At 40.1% G+C, this 22,554-nt stretch overlaps 1 protein-coding gene across 1 annotated transcript in view; it reads right to left on the reverse strand.

Moving 5' to 3' along the window:
* The window catches only part of LOC308220632 (dermatan-sulfate epimerase), a gene marked incomplete at its 5' end in the record, with an annotated part of 182,639 nt that overhangs the window by 65,567 nt on the left and 94,518 nt on the right, over positions 1 to 22,554 (reverse strand). The window contains 2 exons of the mRNA XM_080616878.1: positions 3,239 to 3,397; positions 4,185 to 4,303. Coding sequence (XP_080473004.1) covers positions 3,239 to 3,397; positions 4,185 to 4,303 — 278 coding nt within the window. The remainder of the gene's footprint in view (positions 1 to 3,238; positions 3,398 to 4,184; positions 4,304 to 22,554) is intronic.

Here is a 22,554-nt window from a genome sequence, read left to right on the forward strand (position 1 = left end):
ACAACATTCAGATGTCCCTGAATAACACATCCATGCTGGGTGTGCAAATGGGCAAGCCTGCCATCAGTCTAACTTGGCCCAGAACCTGCCTCCTGCAAGTCATACGCAAATACAAAACATTTCAGGCTGTTCCTGAACGTACTATCAGATCTATGTTACAGATAAATGGGAATAAAGAGACAGAGCCAAAAGGCACAGAGTAATTAGCCCTGTCTATGGTCATGGCAAGGGAGTCTCTGAAATTCGAGGGGTTTAAGGGCCCTGACCCCTCCAACAAGCCAATCACTAGGCAATACCATAAAAATTAGTTTTACTTCTAACTGCAAAAATATCCGTATCTGCCAATAGATTCTTTGATTCCGTTCATTCCTATAGCCCCAGGGTTTTTTTTTGCTGACTAGCTCCTCCGTAATTGTTTCCTTTGAAATCCTAGGACAAATTCCAGCTTTTCTTCGAGTTTTCATTGATGAAATTGATCACATATTTAAAGAACAGAAGGCAAAAACAAAGCCTGCAGCCAAGGAAACAAACTCCCAGATCTGGGGGGAATCTTGTTTCAAAACAGTGCTTGATATTTGCCCCCCCCCTCCCCGCATGATGCAATACACTTAGGAGTAATTGCACAAATAGGTTTTAGTTTGCTATTCTCTTGCTGATTTGGTTATGACTCATACACTTTAAAGAACTGCAGTAGTTACCCTAATTTCAGAGTTATGTGTATCTGGCTAATATCATGCAATTAATTGAAGGGAAAAGACAAAAACTGCTAATGAAAATGAAAATTACTAGCCTCCCAGTTTGTGTGTGTGGAGGTTGTTTACTTCCCGTCTCTTCATTAGTGATGAAATACCAGTTAAACAACTGAAAACAGGTTTTTGTAAATTATTTCAGAAATATGCAATTGCAAATTAGCAGTAATACTTTATTTCTTTAATAATATTTTATAAAGATTGATAGAAAGGAGGAGTGCATATTGTATTAAATTTTCAGTCCCTCTCTGCACACACAGCATGGCATAGGAAATCTGCAATAGTGGTGCTTTTTTTTATTGCCAGTGAATGACCAGGCTGATGAACAAGACTAAATCTAATCTGTTAGTGCCCAGTTTTCCAAAAACACCTGACATTGTACAATCCTTTGAATTGGCTTTTTTCCCCTCTTAACCAAAGGGTTAATGGGAGAAATTGATGGGGGAAATGAAAATAAAACTTTCATAGGCTTGCAAAGGGAGTCCCTTTGAACTAGTCCTATTAAGTTAGTGGTGTCCAGTCAACTGCAGAGATATGGATGTGACCTGTTCAGACTCCAGTGAGCAGCGTGGTAATGAAATAACACCACTGACCTGCCACGGCCCCTCTGGTTCAGGTTCCTTTAATCAACACAATTCATTTCTCCCTTGCTTGCTCGCTGTCAGTGGTAGCGGATGTAAACTGAACAGGGGTTGTGTGTGGCAGCTGCAGTGTCCCCCCAAGATACTGCAATCTCTTATCAGGAATTCTACAGCGGTAGTAAAATGTCAAGCACCTGTCTAAAAGTCTCAATTTCCTGCTTGATAACTGCAGTGATAGAAAAGATGGATCTTGTGAGCAGTCAGCCAGAGGTATTGCAACAACAGAAAACCAAATCATCACGAAGGGCTTAGAAACGCATCACTCAATAACTCTTTCTTTGTATTTCCAGGAAAAGAAACATTTTATGTCTGGCTGTTTAAAAATGTGTGTTTCAAAAGCATCTATTGAACATGCTTAAGAAACAATAATTGAATAAAAAACCCCAAATCTTACAGAGATGTAAGCTCTTATGCAGCAATGCATCAGTGCCCAGACAGAGAATGAACAAATTTATGGAGAAGAATGAGTTAAAGCATTAATTAATTAAATCAAATTATATTAACCTATGTAGCACTACTACTACTCTTCCTTTCCCCCCAACCCCCATTTCCTGAGAAACCCGTTTTTCTCGATAGGAGACTTGACTTTGTTTGTCTTAATTTTTGTATTAACAACCCAGGAAATAGCCTAAGCATTATTATATTTCTGTATTTCAGTGATTGAAGTGTCCTTATGTGAGCTTAGTTTAGTAGGGAACATATAGATGCATCTATTAAAAAACAAGTAGAGAAATAGATGTCACATCTACATTGTTTTAGTACCATTGAAGATACCATTTTCTCTATAAAACCCAGGGGCTTTAAAAATGCTTCTTAGTTGGATTAAACCCATTTCTAGAATGAAAGCACCCCCCAAAAACCTTCCTATCAGTAAGTTAACTTTTTAATCACAAAGAGTAATTATTAATTAAAAACAAAAAAGTTAAGTGCTTTTCAAAGCAAAGTGCAAAAAGCATACGTATATCTCTCTGCAATTAGAAGAAAGTAGCCTATTTATTTAGGAACATAAAAAAGAAGACACACTCCAAACGGAGAGTAAAGCTGCACTCTATTTCCTACACAGGACACACTGGATGTCAAGTGCTGCCGTGTTGGCCATCTGAATGCTGTTCTTATCTATTCTGTCCTTCGTCAGAGAAGAGAATGATAAACCATAGTAACCTTCCACCTTCTGTGGGTGGATTAAAGAGCATCTATAGTGCTAAGGCCCTGCTTCCCAGCTGTGATCAACCTGAAAATCACATTATTTATCTGAGGTAACTATGAGTAATCTGTATTGGACCAGACTTTGAAACAGTCCCTCTTACCTGAGCTCAGCTGCCACCAATATAAACAACCTACAAGGGAAGCAGCAAATTACAAATTCTTTGTATATATGGAAATCACAAGAAAACTCTATCTCACAGACAGAGAAAGAAAGCTTTAAAACAACTTAATAACCTCTGTGTTTACAGTTGGCTACAACATGCAGGGAAATGTCTTGAACTCAGCAGAGTTCAGGCACTGAATCTGTGATAAGTGCCATGAAATTTCTCCTTGTAGGACAGAGAACAAGTTCTTGTAACTGAAAAGGAGAAACTATGGGGTTTTTGGTAAGGGAAAACACATACAGCTCTTTTTCTGAGGTTGGTGATTTAGCCTCTGGGTAGAGGCTCTGTGTCACCCATGCAGTGCTGAGCTGGGACAGAGCGGCATCCTCCTGGTGAGGCCAGGAGGATGTCTGCGAGAGATGCTGATTCTGCCAGCACCCTGATAAGATAAGCAGGTTCGTTCTCAGCACAGGTGGCATAAGGCTTTTTTGCAACTTTCTTTATTCTGTTCCAGGAAACATCTGCAAGGAACCCTTACCTCATATTTTCCTTTCTTCTCCAAGGGCTCAGATTCACCCTCCTCAGGCACTGCAACTTTGTCCCCTAGAAGCTCCTCTAAGATGAAGACAGTTTCCCAGTTGCTATAGTGATGAGCTGGGAAAATATCTGAGTGCATGCTGTCACCAAAATAAACAACCTAAAAGGGAAGCAGCAAATTAAAGGTCCGTTGTATCTGAGGAAAACACAAGCAAACTGTATTTTACAGAGAAAGAAAAAGAGCTTCAAAACAACCTAATAAAAATTCCTCCATGTTTACAGTTGGTAATGACCCACACAGATCTTAGTGTCACAGCTTGGGGTTTTATCTTCAAAATCTATGAGGAAAAGGCTGTCCCTTAGGCCCTCCTCGCTCTCACCCTCCAGGGGCATTGGACAGGGATGCCTGTCTGGGACTGGCACAGGGGACACTGCTGAGTTTTTTGATTGACAAAAATAGCCTGCCAAGAAGCAGTGGAAAAAGCTACCGAGAAAATACACTAAACAATGGGAATTAATTTTGGACAACTCTGGAAACAAGGGAAAACACAGAGCATTTGTTGGTGACTGAAAACTCTTCTGTGCCCGCTAGGGTTTACCCACTAGGGAAAATGTGGTCCCACCGTCCTCAGTGAGCATTTTCACCCATCCAGACCTGTAATTTAAACAACATGATCCTAGTTTTCACTGATGTCACCTTTTAATATATTTGTTCTATTTTCACAGGGAGATGGTTTTTTTCCTGTTTACAGCCTGATTCACCCCAAAGCTGCTGAAATGCATGACCATGCACACAGGATAAAACATCTAGGAAATTTACATATTCTAATGATAAGAAGGCTCACATGCTACTTCTAGTTCTGAACTGCAGTCTGTTAGAAAAGAGTAAGTGTAACCAGAATGAAAACTGGTAATTTCAGGAAGTTTTACTCTCACTTATAACTTACCTTGGGATCCAACTTGCCAGTCATCTTCTTCAGTAGTTCAGAAAGCTGGACAGCATTACCTTGGGAATACCAGCCAGGCTTGTCCAGTGATAGCAGAGCCTCCTGCTCCTCGTCATTCTCTGAAACCAACAAACAAAAACGCTCGCTGTTAGTGAAAGGAGTCCATATTCCTGTGTTCGTGACACCTGAGAAGCTGCTGCACGCACACAGCTTGGAGATCACAGTCTATTTTGGCATTATACTAGCTCCACTGTATGGCTCTTGACTGATGGTTCAGTCAACATGTTAGGTAGCTGGGAGTAGGCAGACATTTGTGAGAAAAGAAGCAGCCAAGCCTTGTCTGCAAGGGATACAGGAAAGCTGAGGAATCAAAGTCATAGGCTTTGCCTCTGAAACACAGCAGCAGTAGAGGCAGGAAACCACATGGACCAGACTGACGGAGAAGACGCTACAGACGTAATGTGAAAGCATGAGATAAGTCAGTCTGTAAGAGACAGCATGCACCTCTCCCCACAGACAAATCACCTACTACTTTTAAACACTAACACAAATGCAACAAAACAGACTGAGGTATGGGTATTTGCCAGCCTTAGATCAGCACAATCAATGAGAAGTTCCAGTTATCATCCAGTTTTGAAGAAATAACAAGGGGACAATACTGCTGCTGATCACGCAGTCCGCATTGGCACATATCTGCACTGGCATCTGTCAGTGAATTGGAAAAATCAGCAGAATCCAAAACTCCCTGGACATCCCTCAGCTGTGCCATAGACTTTGTTTCTAGCTGGTCCCAAAGCAGCTAGATCTGTCTCGGTGTCCATGTAACCTTATTGTTCATTCAGATCCATATGCTACTGCCCAATGAACTCTCTTCAGCTTCTTGCTGAAGCCAAAATACTAGCCTTAGTGAACTGATAAACTACAATTTCATCACAAATAATAATAATGTCTTCTGTCTACTGAAATTGTTAAACAAAGGGGTGATTTTGTTATTCAGTCTCAATCAAATGTCACACAGTATCACAGTATCACAGTATGTTAGAGATTGGAAGGGACCTCAAAAGATCATCTAGTCCAATCCCCCTGCCAGAGCAGGAACACCTAGATGAGGTTACACAGGAATGTGTCCAGGCAGGTTTTGAATGTCTCCAGAGAAGGAGACTCCACAACCTCCCTGGGCAGCCTGTTCCAGTGTTCCGTCACCCTCACTGAGAAGAAGTTTCTTCTCAAGTTTAAGTGGAACCTCTTGTGTTCCAGTTTATACCCATTACCCCTTGTCCTATCATTGTTTGCCACTGAGAAGAGCCTGGCTCCATCCTCATGACACTCCCCCTTTATATATTTATATACACTAATAAGGTCACCCCTCAGTCTCCTCTTCTCCAAACTATAGAGACCCAGCTCCCTCAGCCTTTCCTCATAAGGGAGATGCTCCACTCCCTTAATCATCTTTGTCGCCCTGCGCTGGACTCTCTCCAGCAGGTCCCTGTCCTTCTTGAACTGAGGGGCCCAGAACTGGACACAATATTCCAGATGCGGTCTCACCAGGGCAGAGTAGAACAGAGGGATAGAAGTCAATACAGTACTTTGATCTGACTTAGTTGTAACATCAGGACTTCAGATTTTCTCCTTTATAGAATTTTTCAAAGTACTTTAAATGTGTTAGGAAGAAGACTAAGACAAAGCAATTTTCATTTGGTTAGAGACTGCTGAAAGCTGGAATGCAAATTCTGGAGAACAGTGAAATGACAAGAGAGCTTTATATTTAAAGAGCACTGAAGATGTACATGACGCAGTACATTGGTTCTTGAAAGAAGTAAAGGAAGAAGTGAAATGTGGGAAATAGGTATGTGGAGAGACACAATAAATAATTCTTTAGTATTACAAATCCAAGAATTTGAATGAACACAGGGTTTATTCTCAGACAATATAACTCTATGTTAAGAGCATTTTATAAACCAGGAAAAAAACAAGGAAAGTCAAAGTTGATACTAACAATTCATGTAGAACTTGTGTGGAAATATCTTTTCCTTTGTTCTTCTTCAGAAATCTAATGATAATAAGTATGATAACATCCATTAAAAAAATCTTAAATTCAGAAATCCCAACTTCCTGACTTTTAAAATACTTTTGACCAAACAACTTTTGATGAAACAGAAGTTGCCAAACTTCAGCAGATTTGTTTTATTTTCCTTGTATTTTTAGACATATTTTTAAGGCTGGCTGAACAAGTAAACACAATCTTCAAATGATATGGACACAGAAAGGAAACTTATGAAAACAACTCTTTTGATCTGCTATCAGAAGTTCCTTGTGAAGGTTTGTATAGCTATCATTGTCTCTCCATTCAGTCAATCAGGAAAACGCTAGAGAAAAATGGAGCTATTATGAGAGGGAGTTTTAGAATCAAAACACTGCATTTACAATAGGAGCCTTAAGTATTACAGCAACACCAGAAGGCTCCAGCCAAGAGCAAGACGCTATTTTGCTACTTCTATGGAAAGGCAGGAGGGGCCGTCCTGATGGAAAAAAATCACTCTAATTACATGGTAGAAGATCTGTCACTCTGTGAGATCTATTACTGTCACCCTTCATCTCAACTTGATGCATCTGGAATTTAGGCTTCTAATTTACAGTTACAATCTGAACTAATTGATCAGGAACCTTCTGTAGGCAGAAGAGACCACAAACAACACTTTCTAGAGGTGCCAGCTCTGGAGACGGACAGGGTTTAGTTAAGTTAGGAACTGATTTATAAGCAGGGAAATGAAGGGAAAGTTCAAAGCCTCGTTTCCTTCCCTATGCTTGGAGGCAGCAAACGGCACTGAGATGTCTAATTCATTATGGGAACAACTTGATTTTGGAAGGAGCTTCAGAAATCTGAGGAATCAGGAAAGGTCCTTTATAATATTTGAGTTGTAGGGTCATAGGGATAACGACTCTACACTGGCAAGCCTTGCCTCAAACCATCTCATACGGCTGCTTGTGCTCACAGATCTAGGGGTGACTTGTCAGTTTTATCTCTGTAACCTGAAGTTGGAGGAAATGAATGCTGTTTCAGCTGCAGTAAGCCATTAACAACAACAGTTTCTAATCCAGTTACAGTTTCTCGCTGGCAAAATATAGTAAGAAAATTATTCTTCAGCACTGGCTCTTAAGGCCTCTTGTAGCAGTTCTGCCGTGTAAAAACTGATATGCAACAACTTAAAATCCATTAATGGCACCATTGGCTCTGGCTTTGTATTGTATCTATCAGATAGCAGCTATGTAACAGCGCTGAGGAAATCTGTGAATTTCCTGCAAAAATGCTGCATAAATGTGATTACGATAGTTCCTAATATATTTTAGATATTCCAAGCCTAACATTGGCTACACTCAGACAAGAGGAAAACTGCTGCTGACCTTCCTTCACTTTGCTGTTATTGATTTGTAAAAGTTCATTCAAAGGTCAGAAATGCTATAAATATTCCTTCAGCAGGAAGAAACACATACACAGGCGGGGATGCTAATGCTTCAGGTCTTACAAGCTGGGAGGAAAAGGAGACATCCTGACAATTTCAAACAGACTGGATAACCCAAAAGAATTTCTTAGATGATTTAGACAGAGCAATTTGCTTCCTTCTGAAGTCTAATATATCACTCCAACCCGGATTCCTGGCTGCAGCCTGCAAACGTGCCACAACATGAAAGGTAAAGGTAGCAAGCAAGTAAAATTAAAATAATTAAATCCAGAAAATCATTCTGTTAAAACACTCACCCAAACGTCAACAGTGATCCAGAGCAGGTTTCCTAAGGGGAAGTTACTGTTCCCTTTTAAAAACAACAAAAACTTGCCTTGTGCTGGGACAGTGTTAATATTGCTGGAATGGCAGTTTGCATATGCTGTATCTGACAGCTTGGGAAATGTTTTCTGATTCAGAAATGTAATTCCATTACAATTAGCAGATAGGATTTTGCAGATAAACCGGTTCACTACCAAGACTCACTATCCTTTTTCTTGTGAAAATCTTGATTGCCTTTAAATTTGCATTGCAGGTTTATAACATGGGCTGAGGAACATCTGTTTTCATTCTGACTGAATATGTGAAAAATAATAGTGAAGCTGATTCCCATTTAAATGATAACTGGTGGTAATTTACTTTGGCACAGAGTTGCTCCTTGTGAAAGACTCTGCACATGCTTACTGCCATCTGCTTTGCTATCCATTTATGGATTATACCCACTGAGATGGAAACCTGAACACGTGCAGTGCTGAGTCGGTGTCCACTCTGGATCCTCAGCTCAAGGTCTGTACCTGGATCTCTATCCCTAACCTGGCTGGCATTTACACTGTTAAGCCCCAGGTCATGGGACACGGCTCTTTTTTGGGAAGCCTGAGGTTAAGAGAGAAGCTAAGAGATGAGGGTGAATTTACCCTTCAACAGTTATTCAGCCACTTATTCACCCAGTTTCTGGCTATTCATCCAGGTTAACTGTCATCAGCTCACCATCCTCAGGCCACCACCCTCTGCTGCTCCTCTGTCTGGGTGCGCTATGGTGAGTGTTGGTTACCAGTCAGGTGAGGACCCACAAGTAACTCATCCAAGGACACCTCAGAGACTGGGGTATGAAAGCAACTCCAAGGCTCAGAGGCCATGCCAGCTGAAGATGTGCTAGATTTAATTGCAGTGTATGTACAGCTCCCCATCAGCCCCTTCTGCCTTCCGATCTCTCTCTCTTGCCAGCCTTTTACTTGTTTCCACACAAATCTAGTTAGACCAACTATTAGGGTTGATTCTGTTTTTTTTGTTCCTTTGAACTGTGCAGCAGAATAAAAACGTGGTGACTCCCTCACTGCTTGTGCCTGTACCTGCTCCTGCCTCTTCTCACCTATGGGCAGCTCTTGTGGGCTCTCACCCATACAGGCACTTAGCACAGATAAGGCATACGCATTTAGCTCACTGAAGCCCTGGTTACCGCCTCAGGGGCTATTGTAAAACAAGTACATTTTATGATCCACAACTATCACACTTATACACCACTCTGCAATTTAAAATAATGTCATTTCAGGCCCTGAGGGCATCGATATAAAAGCTGGGTTATGTTCCAGCTTGGCTTGCAAGCACAATCTGATTCTAGATGGCATTTCAAGCTCCCCTGAGAAACACAAACTCTTTCCCAGAAGGGGTCTAGGGACAGAAAAGCTCATCATTTTAGAATTGAGGCAAGTAAAATCCTTCTGATGGTTTCCTCCTGTTGTAAAGGTAATGAGACAGGATGACATAAGCTGTAGATTTTCCCTGGGGGCATGCTCTCCATGAAGAAACAAGTACTTACAAGCTTGCTGGAGGTAAAACTTCATACCCCATGGGCACCATTCTGTAGGGAAGCACCCAAAATTCCTATGTATAGACTGTCCACTTTTGCTGGGTGGTTTCCAGATATTACTGTGTGTTTCATCATCCCTGAATTACTTCTGTGCCCTGGAAACAGCTGTGAGATCCATCTGCCCAACATGTGCCCCAGTGCTTGCCAGTCTCCTGTCTGACTGGACAACTGCAGGGAAGTGATAAGGAACAAATTATTCCCTCAGCATGTGTGCTGAAATAAAAGGTTAAGGCTTCTCAAAGGGAGTACTGCTTTTTTGCTATCTCCCGTACATATCTAGCCTGGAATACATAATAGACATTTTCATTAACTTTTACATGAAAACTATTTATATAGCCACATTGAGTTATGATTATAAGAAAGCTCCATTCTTTTTTTCCTGACTAATTACACAACCTCAAATCCCTAGTTTAATTTTATTGATTAATTCTGTCTGAAGTTCCAGCTCTCCAAATACTGGCTGCCTCTGAAGGGGTAGTTTTATGTGAACCTTTAAAGACAAACTTACGATTCAAGATTCCACCTTCCCTGGCACTCCTTCATATATGTACTAAATTGCGAGTATTTTTATAGGTTGTTAATAATACTTAACAATTAAATAATAAAAAATCATAAAAAATATTTAATTATAATCAGAATATGATGGCATTAAATAGTTAAGGACCATTTTCTATTTGAAAATATTGAAACTGCCACTTACAGTTTAAAATCAGAGATGACAGAATATCAAACATATCAGAAAAGAATAAAATATCAAAACAATCACAGTGGGTGGTCTTATTCAGAAGCAAATAGACTTTTTTTTTTTTTTCCCTGATATGTTTTCTGCCTTACATTGTCTCCCTTTGCATAAGATAATGTTCAAGAAGCACCGAAAGACAGGTCAGGACCTAACATTGATTTTAGCTTCAGAGATTCTCCCCATGGAGACATATCTCTGTTCATGTATCATCAATGAGACCAGTGGGGATTTTGCAATTTTACTGCAATGAGGAGGAACCTTAGATGCTTTTATTACATTCTCTAACATTTTGTATTATTCTCTGAATTTTGTATTATTACTATCCCATCTAGGAAATAAACCTAACCCTTAAAAAATCTGGGTGGTGCAGTGTACCCTTGTGCACATTAGAGTCCATCACAGAACGCCTTTAATAGGAAGTGCTTAAGAAATATAGCGGTTTGCAGTTGGGCTGGTGAGCAATTAGGTGGCTCTACAAGTTACAGCTAAACAGGAGAAAGAGGAGAACATAAACTAGGAAACCTCCCCAGACCATGGGTGTGCTGGAGTGGGGGCCAGCTGTAGAGCAGCATGGCTAAGCTGCAGCCAGATCCTTGACTGTGTGCCTTGCCAAGAGATGTAGATGATGACAAAGATGTCCTTAGAAGGGTGCTCCTCCTTGGGGATGCAGCAGGGAAAAAGCCTCCTAATACAGCTAGCTTGGGGGATTCTGGTCAGCTGCATGGGGGGAAGATGCTGCACCCACGGTTTGGTCTGGATTAGCCTGGCTTTTGGGATGGGGAGTTGCCAGTTCTGCCACTGATTTCCTATCTGACCTCAGGCATTTTATATATAAAGAGAAGTGCTAAAGCTCTCATATATCTCAAGTCCTCCTATCAGTGTAAACATATTAAGGTTCATGAATTATTTTGGTGGCAACAGTAGTCATTTAAGTGGTTTAAGAGTGAAAAGTGGCATGAAGATGAGAGACACAGAACTGCATTTATGTAGACTGGATAAAAGAACAGATAACTGCACTGTGATGTTGCTCAGGCCTTGAACGTGGAGGTGAGAGACAACAGGAAAACTCCTGAGAGCCAGAAGAACTAAGAAATGTTTTAATCTTCTTTCCACTGCTTTGTGCCTCTTCTGCCCCTCTGCAGCTCCTGTTGATGTAGGGTGTGTTCACCAACCTCCTTGTTGAGACAGCCTGTGGCGGACAGGGAGCACAAGGGAAGGACCAGGCATGTGCATGTGACAGAAGACAAAGAGGTGATGGCAAGTTCAGTCTTGAGGTCTGGGGACAATTTCATGGCCCTGTGGGCCACAGTTACGGATGAATTCAAAGGAGGGATAAAGAACGTAACAGGGTTAGAACAGCTGGCAGATACTTCAGATGCTTTTTAACGTCTGCTATGGGGTCAGGCATGTCAGGGAACACCAGACTGAAAAAGAACAAGGAACCCTGTTCATATTGGGTCTATTGGGATATAGTAGAACTTCATATTTAATAAATAAAACTAAAAATATTAGAAAATAAATGTTCTAACAAAGAGGAAAAGCTTTTATGTGTGTATGAAAATCTCATTTATGTGTTTATGTAAATCTCAGAACAATGTAACTGGGCTGGAGACAGCAAGGAAAAATGGAAACTATTCCTTTCTGGAAAAGTATGTTTAGTTACTCTTTGATGGCAAGACTGACATGAAAGATTTGCAGTAATGAGTTTTTTTTAAGAAATGATCCCTGTGACACTTCCTATAATACTTTTCCAGTTCCTTATCTGTGCATTTCTTGTGGTTTGCAAAACCACTTAGTGTCTGTATGAAATGCACTTTACTGTGTTTCTCGGAACCAGAGCATTATGCCAGATCTCCATATGCAAGAATTTCACAGATAAAATGTCTTGATTCCAGAAAAAAATAATCATCTTGGAAGGCTCAGCCTTAGTCGGGCGGTATCACAGAGACAGCTGAGATCTGTGGACAGTAATACTATATAAAGTGGTTTTCACAGCAGATAAGAATCAGGTAGAATATATTTACTAATGAAAAGAATAAAGTCCTGGAGTTGCTAACTCTACCTAGAAAAACATGCAACATACATATTGAAGTTTAAGACATCTAGAGACCTAGGTGAATAATAAAGACAGATTGAAGAACAGAGTAATGAAGATGATAATAATACATCACTTTTACCTTTTCTTGAACTTTCGGCTTGCAAGAAATAATTCCCTTCTGAACATCAGCTGCAGAGGGCTTGCTGTTCATCTAAGCAATGCAGTGTCCCACAATCACTTGCCATCCAAGAAATGTCTGGTTTTGTGCTCTCTGACCTTTTATTTCCCTGTATGGGCTGGGAGAGGCAGAGCTGCCCCGAAGCAGGTATTTAGAAACTGACAAACTGAGGCAGAGATGCACTGTCATATCAAAGTGAACCAGATCTCAGCCCAGGCTTTGGTCATGATTCCTCCTCATGTTCTCAGCCCATTTCTAGTGCTTCCTACCCATCTTCTTTTACTTCTTGCTTCCAATAGCAAATCTGATGCCTGCAGTACAAAAATCAACATGTGCTTTCTGCAAAAAACAATCCTACAGACCAACCTTAATAAAAACTTGACATTTTGGAAGAGCACACAAGAGAACAAGCTCCTTAATGAAAACCAGCACATACATATTCATGGAAACTATGCTGAAGGGAAGCTTTCTGCAGTGGTTGCCAGCTCTCGTTCTGCCAGGAATGTACCATACACAACACTACTTTTGCTCTACTACAAACTGCCTCAAGCCCGATTTCCAGATTAACTACAAATCAAATCACAAGGTAACTCTTCATGAGGTTCTCTGTCTGATCATCTACTTATTTTTGAATCCTACAGAAGAAAACAATTAAACAGAGAACAGAAATGAATAACTCCCCCCCAATTTCTGTCATGTATTGCTTACATGCATGTGATCTATGTCAAAGAATGTTTTTTACCTGCAAAATCATACTGGTAAGTCCCCCATGACATAGGTAATCTTTCTTTCTTCCAGAAATTCTTTGTGGACTTTGACAGTTGTTTAAGAACTATAACATGAAGTTATTTTTCACAGGTTTGCACTGAGTCTTAGTGGAGCAGTAGAGTTTACGAACTTGTTTTGACCCATCCCACAGGCAGCCAGACCATAGGAACAGACTTGCACAGATCACGTCTTTCTGCTCTGCAAGCAGCCTGGTTCCATCTAGTTGCTAAAAGACTGTTGTACAGGAACATTTGAGATGTCCTAAGGTCATCCAGCACCTTATTCCAACCTGGGAAACTATGGGTCTTCCATAGGACCTATGCCACTTCTGCAAGACCTGTGTTTGGGTTCCTTGGGGCTTTTGATTAGCACTGGAGAACTATAATTAGGCAATGAGTGCACCATGGCTGGGACTCAGATGCAGAAACATAATGTAAAGGCTCTACACTAGGAAGCACAGCAGCACTGAGTCAGCGGGGCCAATGTGTTCTGTACAGCACAGGCACTGCAATTTGGGCACCTGCCCTCCACTGATCATGTTGGCTCTCTCTTCATTGCCTGCAATAGGAGTCAGCTGAGGAATACCAAATGATAGATAGCCAGAGTAGTTTCTATACACTGCGGTTTCTGTATCCATTCCTGGCGCTTGTTTCAAAATAGACCTCTGTGATTTTTGACATATGACATCACCTTACAATGTAATTGTGAGTCAGTTTTTGCTTAAGGGAGAGGCTTGCAACTCAATGCAAACAAATTAGCTCCTGAAACTATCCATTTCTCTGATACAGGGGTGGCAAGAAGAGAAGCCAGGTTTTGAACTAAGCTGCAAAGGGTGTAACGTCCTACTTTATAAACAGCAGTAGAGTCTGGTAATGATCTGCATGAGTTAATAAACTTTCCAGTGGGACCTTTATTATTCCATGAACAAAATAAAATGTTTAACCTTCTTGTATTAAAAATGCACAGAACAGATCAAAAGGAAATATGCATTTTCTTAATGCCAAAATAGCTGCTGACTTGCATATGACTTTGTTTCCCAAGTGTTCCTTTAAAGTCTGTATTTCCAATCCAGCTCTTCCCTCCCAGTCATGGGCACACACTCTTATGTGTGCTGGGAAATAGAATGAAGGTGAAATGTTTCATATAACATATAAAATAAAAAAAAACCCCAAACCTTTCAGTCTAGAATTCTGGATATTGAGTTACCTGTATAAATAATTGCTGAACATTCTTTAGGTATTATGTTATACTAGTCTGAGCTCCCACATATCCAGTGTAAAGGAGCCACAAACTCCTTGATCATTAAGGGTATCTCTTAATGATCTCTTCAATAAATTAAATTTAGCTCACATGTCCCTCAGACGCAATTGCTTAGCCAACCCTTCCAGTCCTTCAGCATTTCAGTGGAGGAATAAAGATGAGAACTGAAGGCAGTCTTTCAGAGTGGGTGCTGCTAATGCTGCAATGACAGTTAGTGTTGCAAGCCTCCCTCATGTATGGAAGACGTGTATTTGCTTTTGTCTTCCTTATGGAACTGGGTCTTCACTTTCAGTGCGAAATCTTCCGTAAATCGCAAGTCTTTTTCAGCATCACACACTGTTAGAGTATTATCACACTATAAATGTGATCTATGTTGAGTGCTGACTGCTTTGCTTCTAAATCTTGCATAAAGTTTGGCTCTCTTAGAGACTATGGAGGAAAAAATCATCTCTTCTTAATAATCTTTTCATGTGTTGAAGGAGAATTCCCTTAAGTCAGACTAGTCTGTTTGCTGAACAGTTTTGTCTGGAATACAAAGTGGTAATTTAGGCATTTTGGCTTTGGTTTTGAGAAAACAGACTAGGATATGGCAATTCACATTCTGTGGGGATTTACTACAGAGAGACAACTGGGTTGACAGGCCCTTAGCAGCTCATTCTGCTGTAAAAACAAGCTGCATTTTTTTGATGAATCTGGCTTCCTAAGTGTGGGAACTGTAGTGCCTTATCTCTCTGGTACTGCAGGCAAAATCTGTATCAGACTGCATCCTAGTTCCATTCTCTGCTAATATGCTGAAATAAAAAAAATAAAATAGTAACAACAGAAGGGGATCACAAAACTATGATTGAGGATTTTCTATACATCTTAATTTTTAATGGCCTCCCAATGCAATTATATATAGCTACTATATGTAATTCACTTTGCAGTTTATATAGTTACTGAATGTTGTTAAAACAACTGTTACTTTTAAATCCTGATGTCACCTCATTGGCAACCATATTTAAAACATCATCAAGACTTACAGATTTTGCAACCTTTTTCACAGAAATAGGTCAGCTGATAAACTTCTAAGTGAGCAAGCTTGGAAAACTTAAGATAATTCACCATATTAAGAAGGCATTTGATATGCTTGGCGGTGTTCAAGGCCAGGTTGGATGAAGCCTTGGGTGACATGGTTTAGTGTGGGGTGTCCCTGCCCATGGCAGGGGGGTTGAAACTAGATGATCTTAAGGTCCTTTCCAACCCTAACTATTCTATGATTCTATGCTTCTCTATGAAGGAAGTTTCTTCCATTAAAATTAAACATAAGCATCACCTGATTTAAGAAATCATTGGTATGGAACTGTCTTCCAAAACAAACAGCTGCTCTAGCTTATCTCTTTTCAATGACTTGAAAAAAAAAAATTGAATAATTATAGAATAATTTGAAAAATTTCATTATAGAACACATCAAGTTCATAGGTCCAATTCCTTGAACATATAAATGATATATCAGTGAACCATAAAAGTAAATCCAGTGGAATTAATTTTGATTATGTTATCTTTATTTCCCCATTTTGATAAATCTTTGGAAAAGGCTAATAGGATTTCCACAGTCAAGACTCCCATGAAGTCTTTATGTAAGCTTAGTTTACAGTTCTTCACTGCTTCTGGATTAGGACATTGGAAATTTTAGCTAAATATATAGATTTGCCAAAGATATGATTATGGGCAGGTCATTAAATCTTGTGGTCCCTTGGCTTTAACAGAAAAGCCAATGCTTCTGTTTTTCTGTCACTTGTTTATCTGGTCTGCCTGTGGGCTCCTTGAAGACAGAGACTGACCCTTATCATGCGCTTGCACAATACCTTACAGAATTGGTGTTTGTGTTTTATCCAGGCCTTGAAAATAATGTGATATAATCAATAACTAGGATTTCGCAGTTAGTTAGTTGCTGTAACTCCTTTTGAAAATGAAAATCCACTTTCCATGCACAAAGAATTCTGGTTTTGGAGTACTTGGCAATTATGCTAAACATGTTTTCCAGTTTTAACAAAAGGGATATTGTTGATATCATGCTTTTGAAAGCAGCAGCTTTAGCTTTATTTGAACTAGCTTTCTGTAATATTCTTATCAGCTTTATGCCAAACATGGTATTTAATATCAAAGGTAATCAGCTGAAGCAACCCCTGCTGTCTTTATGCAGAAGCACACTGCAGTTTTTCACTGTTTTGATTTTTGGATGAATAACTTCTTATTCCTTTTATCCTCTGAGGTACTTTGAACACTATGCAAACATATAAAGAAGTTGGCTTGACACATTCATTTTCTTTTTAAAGAACGATGTGCATTGGAGAATGGATCCCCAGTTCAGCATTCATCTCGATACTCAGAAACAAAGAGGGTGCCAGAGTTCAAAGACTATTTATTTTTTTTCTCTCTCTCTTTTTTTTTTTTTTTAATAAGCAAGGAGCTGTTTATCAATAACAGTGGAAATGATGAGGCCTATTTTCCAATGAAATTGTGTCTTGCAATTGGATTCATTGAAGGTCTAACAGGGTGCAAAGTCTCATGGATGCTCTTCCAGTAGCTGGGTAATTTGTGGCCAGACTTTTCTGGATGAATACTCCAATATCTAATCAGGGGTAAGATTACACTGCAGCCTTTCTCTGAGTTGGCAGTGACAGATTAATTTTTTCCTTTCCAGCCTGTTGAGGCTGTAATATCTCTGAGAATACTAGGCCACACTCAAATGTGGTTGAAACTGCCTTACCGATCGAGGTTTGCAGTAGGAGATGGGCAGAAATTCCTACTTACACATGCCATATGATTGCATATGCCTTCATGTTTAGGAAAACAGAATAAATGTTAAAGAATTAGTTTGTGTCCTGGTAGCTCCTCTGGCTAATATGGTGGAGGCATAAGACAAAGGAGCTCAAAAGGCAGCACCCAACCCAATTTCCAGTGGATGGCTTGACTGATAACCAGGTACCTCCCATGCCAGTTAGGAGGGGCCATCAGTTGAAATCCAGCACTTGGCCCATGCTCCAGGTTTACAGTCTATTGCTGTGGTCAGGCCAGCACTGTGCCCTCCCAGTAGAAACAGAAACTGAGGTTGCCCACTCAACCTCTAGCTTCTGATGTGCTGTAAAATGCCTGAAACCCATCACTGATGAGAATGTGTATAAACAACACAATGACAAGCTGGCTTCACAACACTTCTGAAGCAAATACCAGTAAAGCCCGTTCAAATAAACCCAGAACAAACCAAAACTGCTCCATTCCTCTTCCTAGGGGAAAGCAGTGGCTTCTCTGCTAAGAAGGATGTTCATTCATGGCTTGACTTCACGAATGAAGACTTGGGAACGGCTTTACCCACGCTTACTACAAGCGCGCTGATGATAAAAAGGCCAATGTGGGATAGGCAAATCTGGTTGCAAAAAGCACAGTGAAAGGTCTCCTTGGGTGGTATAGGCAGGGCGCGATTCTTTCTACGTTGTCTTTTCTCCTCTACCACACAGTCTAACTACTACAGGGTGGCTATTTGCAGAAATTATACCTGTTTAGCTATGGCAGTGTATGTACCATCAGTGAAAACTGCAGAGTGGCCTCTTGCGTCATTTTGCAAAAGGGTTATAAATGATACACTATCAACTAGTAATAAAAGGTACTTCCTCAATTTCTAATTCATTTCCTCTGCAACAGAACCAAAATGTTTAAACCGCTTGCTTTTCTGAGGCAATGACCATCAAATATGGTAGGCAACTACTTTGAAAATTATCAGAAAAGAAAGCAGTTTTATGCTAACATTTTTCTATCATCTGTTCAAAATGTATTGTGTCTGCTCTGCAAAAGGATATGGATAAGCCCTGGCCCAACTTTATTTTGCTATTGCATCTGCTTTAAATGTTTTCACATAAACCACCTTATTGAAGATGTAAAAAACAAAATCCAGACTGTTATTATAAACTAAAACTATCAAACATGAAATAAAATTCAACTGTTAGAAAAGAGGTCCTTAACTACAATCTCCCATCTTATCTATCCCATGATTTAATTACAAATGCTGATGACACAATAGAAAATAATTCCCAAACTGTTGGTTTCAAACTACACACAGGTACTATCTAGCAAACTTTAAAAGGACTAATTGGTAAATCCATTTGATTCCAATGTAACATATGTTGATTTTGAAAATGTTTGTCTATAGCACATAAATAATACTGGGAAACTGTAAGTTCCTGACACAGATGTTTACACTGTCAGAAAAAAATCTGTTGAGTGGCTGGTAGCTGTGTGAAGGTGGTCCATGAAGTGGAATAGTTTTAGACTAAGATCATTTAAACAAAGGATGGGAGGTGAAACAGTCAGCCAAGGAGCCTGACACTGTAGATTTTTTGAAACACTCTCTGAGCTTCTTCGGTGGATGCTGAATATCCTTATGAAAACAAACCCTGCTACACGAGATTAAATTTCTTTGTATCTGTGTCCGACTGTCAGCCCTATTGGCCTACCCTAGACTGCTTTTCAGAAAATGGAATCAGGCATTGACCATGCTGCCAAAGAGGGTGTCAGCTGAAGGAATCATGTTTAAAAGGCACTTGCATAATCCTTACGGATTTTCATAGTAAAAAATAAAAAATGCTCAGGTTCTATTACTGCATATGAAGGTCTTTCTATTTCATCATCCATAACAATTAGTTGCTTAAAAAGAAACTCCTCTTTATCCAGAAATGATGGATAAAATGAAAATCTCCAGCTGAGATAAAAGTAGGGAACTATTTCTCCTTGGTGGCTTGGGTATAGACCAGATACTTTATACCTTAAATCAGTGGACCTCCTATTGCCACCTATGTACAGAACCTGTTTCTGATTTTAAAGAGTTTGGAGACTTTCACCGTAACATCATGATCTCATGAGGTACAAAAAGATCTAGCTTTGAAAACTAGAGTACAAAATGTGATTATTAGTTATAACTTCTTTTTCTTCTTGAACAGTGCCAATACACTATGAAGAATTGCTAAACAAGAGTTCCTTGAAAAGAATTGCATTGCTTTCACAGACTATATGGCATTGTGGGATGTTATAACAATGTAATGGCAGTCATTTCAGGAGACATATGGGAAACTATTATAGACTTTATTCCTCTTCAGTAATGCAGTCTGCAGCCAGTGAAACCTTTACATGCTACTCTGTCACAAGCTCTCAGCAAATACGCATTATTACTTTGACCTGCATTGCAGAATATTTCCAGACAGGCTGATATGAAGAGGCACTATCTCCAGAAAAATGGCAATAAACATAGCTGCATTAAATAAAGGGACACTCTGAGTACACTGGTGTCATTTGTGGATGATGGTGTTTTTCTGCTCATGACTTCTGAGAAGTGGGAGAAGAGGTTCTTTATGGGCTTCCCTGCAGGCTTCCTGAGCCCAGAGAGGCTCTGGGAGAGCAGCACCGCCATCCCCTGCTGCACCTGGTGAGCAAGCTGAGAGCGCCAATCCAAGCAGCACATGGGTAAATCAGTTTAAGGTCTCTGACACATTAGACTTATTTCAGAAGTTGTCCTTGAGGCAACCCTTTTGAGATTCAGAAAACCCTGTCAGAGTGAAATCCCTCTCCTCTGTGTTTTTATATGCGCTGCTCTGCTTTTAATCTGCTTCCTCCTATGGTCTTCCTTTCCCATCACCTGGCTCCCCCAACCCCTCTCTAAGTCATCTTTGGCTCACACATGTGCTCTTATGCACCTCTGCATTTAGGTCAGGAGATTTTCCTTTCCCCTGTCTCCTCTGGATGCACCAGGGATTCATGTGAAACACTGGAAGAAAAAAGTCCTGTTTAATCCCAGCAATGACCTCTGGCTGGAGGAGATCAGCACAGATCAAATCTGTAGAAAATATGACAGTCTTTGCAGACTGAGGACCACACTAATACATTTGTGTAAGGATTCACTGGTGCAGCAAAAGATTAGGTTCCTACCGGGAGAGTGAGCTCTCCACCAAATAACAAGTCCCTACATAAAAACACCAACAACTGTGCTACGAAGAGCTACAGGCTAAACTGTAGCTCTTAACAGGCTTAAAACTGTTTTAAGATTTAAATCTATACTTAAATATAGAATCATAGATCATAGAATAGTTAGGCTTGGAAAGGACCTTAAGAGATCATCAAGTTCCAACGCCCTTGCCATGGGCAGGGACACCTCACGCTAAACCACGTCACCCAAATCTGTGTCCAACCTGGCCTTGAACACCACCAGGGATGGAACATTCACAACCTTCTTGGGCAACCCATTCCAGCGCCTCACCAGCCTTGCAGTAAAGAACTTCCTCCTTATATCCAATCTAAACTTCCTCTGTTTAAGTTTTAACCCGTTACCCTTTGTCCTATCACTACAGTCTCAGATGAATAGTCCCTCCACAGCATCCTTATAGCTCCCCTTCAGATACTGGAAGGCTGCTATGAGGTCTCCACGCAGCCTTCTCTTCTCCAGGCTGAACAACTCCAACTTTCTCAGCCTGTCTTCATACGGGAGGTGCTCCAGTTCCCTGATCATCCTCGTGGCCCTCCTCTGGACTTGTTCCAACAGTTCCATGTCCTTTTGATGCTGAGGACACCAGAACTGCACACAATACTCCAAGTGAAGTCTCACAAGAGCAGAGTAGAGGGGCAGGATCACCTCCCTTGACCCACTGGTCATGCTCCTTATCAGATATGAATATCTGATACCAATTACAAAGGAATTATAGCAACTGAGCTATATTGCAGATTGAGTTCAATGTGTTTTTGTTGTTTAACCAGAATTTTCTAGAGATGGCATTTATGTTCCTCAATTGAGTTAATGCAAAACTATATAAATGGTATATTCCCTTGTAATGGTGCAATATCTGTTTCAACACTTCCACATTTTTAATAGATATTCTACAGTTTTACAAAAGGTCTTATAAAATTTACTGGGTAGTATTTTGGTATTCTTCTGGCAGTAAAGAAAGAGGTCTCAAATAAAAGGAATGACTTAAAAAGAAGTTTCATGGCTCACACATTTAACTTCCAGGAAAATGAAGGCACTCCCTTCCTGATCCCACTCCTCAGGCCTAAAAAGCCTGAGACTACAAATGTATAAAAATAGTTATATAGGATCAGCCCTGATTCTCCACCCAGTTCTGTATCCCATCTCTGGCAACAGTCAAGCCCAGATGTTGCAGAAGACAGCAGAAGAAAACTTAAATAGCAGACATGGGATCACATCCTTCTTCTGAAGTCTTGCAGCCCTTAATAATCAATGACAGTCTGCACTCTGGAAGTATGTAATTTTACATCTTGTCCCATTATTTTATTTTCTAATTGGTTTATAGCGTTGTTCTGTATTTTTAGAAGGCTAGAGAAGAATGACTGAAAGAGGAAGAAAGCTTCTGCAGTGAGTTGTTAAAGTGGCAGTTTCTGTTACTAGACAATTGAGAAAAAATGGGAGGACTGAGCTTCCTAAATTGAGGGCTACATCATGTAGCAAAGGCACCATAAGCTGGACAGAAATTCAAGTGCAAGAATAAGGCAGACAGCCTGGAACTGCAACTGAAAGTGGACTCTGAAAACCTGAAACTCTCCAGGAAAAGGACAGCAGGTTAGTTTCTTTGGGCACTGGGTAACAGCACACTATCTCACAGAAATACGGCATCCACTGCTACTCCATACATAGAATTGCTTTCAGCCTGTATATATACGTACACAAATATATGAAGATACACACACATTTTAAAATATGCATTGTACATTAAGACACTGAATAATCAGCAACACATTTTCAGTTTATAAAAAATCCAACAACAACCCAAAACAAATGTTCAAAAAAGACAGTAACTGTTTCTGAGCTAGAAAGAAAAGATATAAAAGTCTTATTTAGTACCAAGTGAGAATTCCCATGTGCATACAGATTTACAGAAGGATTTCAGGGTATTTAGAGTTATCTTTAGCATTTCTATTTTAGTTCATCATTCTAAAAAATATATTTGACAAAGATCAGCGCTGGCAGTCAGGCTAG

Source organism: Psittacula echo, assembly GCF_963264785.1.
Source record: "Psittacula echo genome assembly, chromosome: 4".
NCBI classification, from domain to species: Eukaryota; Metazoa; Chordata; class Aves; order Psittaciformes; family Psittacidae; genus Psittacula; species Psittacula echo.